The sequence below is a fragment of the Sinocyclocheilus anshuiensis genome, unplaced genomic scaffold (assembly GCF_001515605.1).
Source record: "Sinocyclocheilus anshuiensis isolate Anshui unplaced genomic scaffold, SAMN03320099.WGS_v1.1 scaffold1075, whole genome shotgun sequence".
In the NCBI taxonomy this organism is placed as follows: domain Eukaryota; kingdom Metazoa; phylum Chordata; class Actinopteri; order Cypriniformes; family Cyprinidae; genus Sinocyclocheilus; species Sinocyclocheilus anshuiensis.
The window spans coordinates 1,371,876-1,376,989 of NW_015544163.1; the positions used below are offsets into that span (position 1 = coordinate 1,371,876).

At 37.9% G+C, this 5,114-nt stretch overlaps 1 protein-coding gene across 1 annotated transcript in view; it reads left to right on the top strand.

Annotated features, from left to right (window-relative positions):
* LOC107695702 (uncharacterized) overlaps window positions 1-5,114 on the top strand; it is an 8,934-nt gene that overhangs the window by 1,076 nt on the left and 2,744 nt on the right. The window contains exons 2-3 of the mRNA XM_016495721.1: window positions 2,276-2,922; window positions 4,233-4,379. Coding sequence (XP_016351207.1) covers window positions 2,326-2,922; window positions 4,233-4,379 — 744 coding nt within the window. The 5' untranslated portion in view covers window positions 2,276-2,325. The remainder of the gene's footprint in view (window positions 1-2,275; window positions 2,923-4,232; window positions 4,380-5,114) is intronic.

Consider the following 5,114-nt stretch of genomic DNA (forward strand, 5'->3'; position numbering starts at 1 on the left):
CTGTCTGTCTGTCTGTCTGTCAGTCTGTCTGTCTGTCTATCTATCGTTCTATCTATCGTTCTGTCTGTCTGTCTCTCTATCGTTCTATCTATCGTTCTGTCTATCTATCGTTCTATCTATCGTTCTGTCTGTCTGTCTATCGTTCTATCTATCTGTCTATCTATCTATCTGTCTATCTGTCTATCTATCTATCTATCGTTCTATCTATCTGTCTATCTATCGTTCTATCTATCGTTCTATCTATCTATCTATCGTTCTATCTATCTATCTCTATCTATCTATCGTTCTATCTATCTTATCTATCGTTCTAGCTATCTATCTGTCTATCTATCTAGCTATCTATCTATCTATCTATCTATCGTTCTATCTGTCTATCTATCGTTCTATCTGTCTATCTGTCTATCTATCTATCTGTCTGTCGGTCGGTCGGTCGGTCGGTCTGTCGTTCTATCTATCTATCTATCTGTATATCTATCTATCTATCGTTCTATCTATCTTATCTATATCTATCTATCTATCTATCGTTCTATCGTTCTGTCTATCTATCTATCGTTCTATCTATCTATCTATCTATCTGTCGGTCGGTCGATCTGTCTGTCTGTCTGTCGTTCTATCTATCGATCGTTCTATCTATCTATCTATCTATCTATCTATCTGTCTGTCGGTCGGTCGGTCGGTCGGTCTGTCGTTCTATCTATCTATCTATCTGTCTATCTGTCTATCTATCGTTCTATCTATCGTTCTATCTCTCTATCTATCTATCTATCTATCTATATCTATCTATCTGTCGGTCGGTCGGTCTGTCGTTCTATCTATCTATCTATCTATCTATCTATCTATCTATCTGTCTATCTATCTATCGTTCTATCTATCGATCTATCTGTCTATCTGTCTATCTATCGTTCTATCTATCGTTCTATCTCTCTATCTATCTATCTATCTATCTATATCTATCTATCTGTCGGTCGGTCGGTCTGTCGTTCTATCTATCTATCTATCTGTATATCTATCTATCTATCGTTCTATCTATCTTATCTATATCTATCTATCTATCTATCGTTCTATCGTTCTGTCTATCTATCTATCGTTCTATCTATCTATCTATCTATCTGTCGGTCGGTCGATCTGTCTGTCTGTCTGTCGTTCTATCTATCGATCGTTCTATCTATCTATCTATCTATCTATCTATCTGTCTGTCGGTCGGTCGGTCGGTCGGTCTGTCGTTCTATCTATCTATCTATCTGTATATCTATCTATCTATCGTTCTATCTATCTATCTATTTATCTATCTATCTATCTATAGTAGATAGTCTGTATTTTATTCCTGTTAACATTATTTTATTTCAAGTAGCAAAAATGTTTTTTATTTTAATTTCAGTTTTTGCTTTAGTTAAACCCTGAATCCAACAAAATCCCGCTTACTTTTTAATTAATTATTTTGTGTGTGTGTGTGTGTGTGTGTGTGTGTGTGTGTGATCTCAAATTATCTAGCCTTCCTCTCAACTAAGGTAAACTTTCTGGGGATACTTTTTAATGTTTTTTTTAAAACAATTTTGTTGTAGTGATATTTTATTTAGAGTAACCTGAAGCTTTTTCATTATTAGAAACAAGTAAATGCTTTGCTTCCAGGTTTTATGTATTTATTTATTTTTATATTGTGCCCTTTCATGAAGAAAGGCATTGCTGTTTTGAAGCTGCATGATAAGTGAGCGAACTTATTCATGAGTGATAGTGCTAATGTGAAGGGAATTACAATGCCCTGTGATTGTTCCATAATAATACGATGTTTTGTACATTAATGTTTGATTTTTCTTGTCTTTCTTGTGCCATTTGAAGAAAAAACATATGTTTGTAAGATCTCAGGTTTTCTGCAGCACTGGGGTAGAAAAGTCCCTCATGAGGGAACACTCATGGATTTAGGGTGGGTTGCACCAACAAGGATTAAATTAAGCAAAGTTTAGAGCTAATCAAGGATTTGTTGAGTTTTATTTTCTGGGTTTTATTTTAAATCGAGTCGTGTTGCACCACTTAATTTTAAACTTAGATTAACAAATCGGGGATTCGAATTCTAACCTGCGATTAAAACCTCTATCTACGAATAATTTTCTCCGTCATGATGGATTCGTCATGTAATTAAACAGCAACAATGCTAATATTCCTTATCCTCTGTCTCTGACATAAGTTGCTTTTGTATAACTTCTAAAAACTACTAACAGGGGAGACGTAAACAGCAGTTTTTCAGGGAACATCATTTTTGTTTTTGCATTGATTTCAGGATCTGCTTGAACCAACCAGCTTTTTAGTGTCAGTTCTGTGGTCTCCAGCATGGGCAGACTGGACGATGCTGCCAAGCGCAAGGTGGTGGAACTGCGGGAAGCAGGTTTGAGCTTCCGTAAGATCAAAGCCGTGCTGGAGCTGGAGAACATCAAGGTGTCTGCGCAGGCCATCTACCTTTTCCTGAAGGAGTTTCAGGGCAGAGCTCGAAAGGAGGATGGAGCAGCTGCGAACAGCGGTCGTTCGGTGCCGATGTCAGCGAGGGAGGTGGGCAGCTCTGAGACACGGCCGGCGGGCTGGAGCGATCAGCAGCTGAGGAACCTCCTCAGAGAAGCTTCTCGAGTCGCTGCCTCCCAGCAGGCCGGGGTGTCCTCAGATGGGAGAGGAGGACAGTCGTCCGGGACTGGTTCGGCAGGCATAAGAGAGGCACAAGGTGGGGAAAAAGATGAGGATATCCGGATTGTCAGCGTCACCTCGTTGGCACAGGGTACACAGCATGCTGGCATCCAAGGGCCACGTTCAGGAGTGGGAACCGGAGCGATGAGTGGTGCTAATTATGTAAGACGACGACACACGCCTTCACCTGCCAATCCTGTGCTAGTGGCTCGCAAACGACTGCTGGATAAGGCTTTGCTCCATAGAGCACGGGTGGGTGGAGTGTACTGATATACATTACATATACATACACCACTGTTCAAAAGTTTGGGGTCAGTTAGGTTTTTTAGAAAATAAATTAATACTTTTATTCAGCAAGGATGCATTAAATTAATCAGAAATGACTGTAAAGACATTTATAATGTTACAAATTTCATTTACTTCAAATACATTTATTTTCAAATATATTTTAAATAAATGCTGTTCTTTTGAGCTTTCTATTTAAAGAATCCTGGGAAAAAAAATGTATCAAGATTTTCACAAAAATATTAAGCAGCAAATGCATTTACAATATTGATAATAATCAAAAATGTTTTTGAGCAGCAAATCAGCATGTTAGACTGATTTCTGAAGAATTATGTGACACTGAAGACTGGGGTAATGATGGTGAAAATATAACTTTATTTTCATGATAATTAAGCACATTACTCTAGTTCTCATGACTGTAATGCAAAAAAGCTATTTCATGACACATTTTTCATTACAGTAATATAAAAAATGTGAATTGTAATGCATTTATACATTATGGGATTATTAAATTGCTTCAAAGTACATTTAAAAAAATTAAGTCATTAATTTACAATAAAAATGACTATTACAGTAATTAAAATTAAAATGTGCACATTACAGGATAATGCACTTAATAAAGAAAAAAAGTGTTAAAGGCACAATATGTAAGATTTTTTTTATTAAAATATCCAAAAACCACTAGAACAGTGTTATATATTTTGCTGACTTGTGTACTTACATTATCCCAAATGTTTCAAAGAATGTTTAAATCCAGAGAAATAAGCAATTTTAACTAGTGACATGGAGCGTGTCCATAGTGTCATTGCGTCGCCTGCCAATGACGTCATAACCCCTCGAGCTGCTTTACCCCACATACGCACGACCGGAAGAAGCGGAAGCGGGTCGACTGTGGCAAAATAAAAGCTCCGCTGCTTTGGAGCCGTGTGTCACGCTCGTTCAGCGGCCTCGTTTCGCTTCGACGGCTTTCAGCCTCACCCTGCTTCATTCTACTACGTTAATAATTCATCAGCTCATCCATGAACATGATTTCTGCAGGAGTCCCGTCGGATTGCATCGGCTGTGGGGATGAAGACCACAACTCCCATGATTCCACACTCAGTCACGGCATCATTAAACTACGCCTTTGATTCTTTGTTTGTTTTGAATACGCGCCCTCTAGCGGGGAAAATTACATATTGTGCCTTTAATATATCTTAAAAACTTGTTTTTGTGAGTTTAATCCTATTTCATTTTTGTGGTTATGTTTTACCTTAACTTGCATGTGTTTTGTGAAGGTCAGAGACAGCGTTCCTCAGAGCAGCCAGCAGGTGTCGCTGTCAATGAGACGAGACCCATCTTGTTTCTCTGGATCTGAAGGCAGAAAGCTTGCCTTACCTCAGACATCTTCTTATGACCTGACTACAGCCAGACCTCCAAACATAGTGAGTTATGAAACATCATCAATCCAATGCTTTTATGATTAGAGATAGATAAAAAATTAACTTTAATAACCAATAACATTTATTTGCTGATTAAAGTTGGCATGAAATTGTGACGTATGTCCAAGTGAAACGGCTTCTTGAACAAGAAAAATGTTGGACGTGTCTTGATTTTGTCCATGGAGAATTAATTGGTTTGCTATTGGTGGATCTCATGTGAGTGACAAGTTGATCCCGCCCTCACGCCAGTAAACATGTCATCAGAGAAGAGACTGAAGAGGGAAAGGAAGTTGTTTTAATTAAAGAATAGGAGGGCACATAAATAAAAATAAATGTGTACAGTTAAATGATTTATAATAAATAGTGCAATATTTCATAAAAATATAATCATTCTCAATTTTGATTTTCATGGTGGCTTTAAGTGTCCCATCCCATAACCAATATGCAGAATGATTTTTAAAGTGGTCCTATTATGCTCTTTTACAAAGTCTTGATTTTGTTTTGGGGGTGTACTAGAACATGCTCTCATACTAGGTTGTTCGAAAAACGCATTATTTTTCACATATTTTACATTATTACAACACCTCTCTCCCGAGTCTGGCATGAACGGCTCGAATAGTTCCTGTATCAAATGAAGTCCCGCCTTTGGAAATACGAAATGTGCTGTGATTGGTTAGCTGGGCCAGTGTGTGCTGTGATTGGTTAGCTGTGCCAGTGTGTGTTGTGATTGGTTAGCTG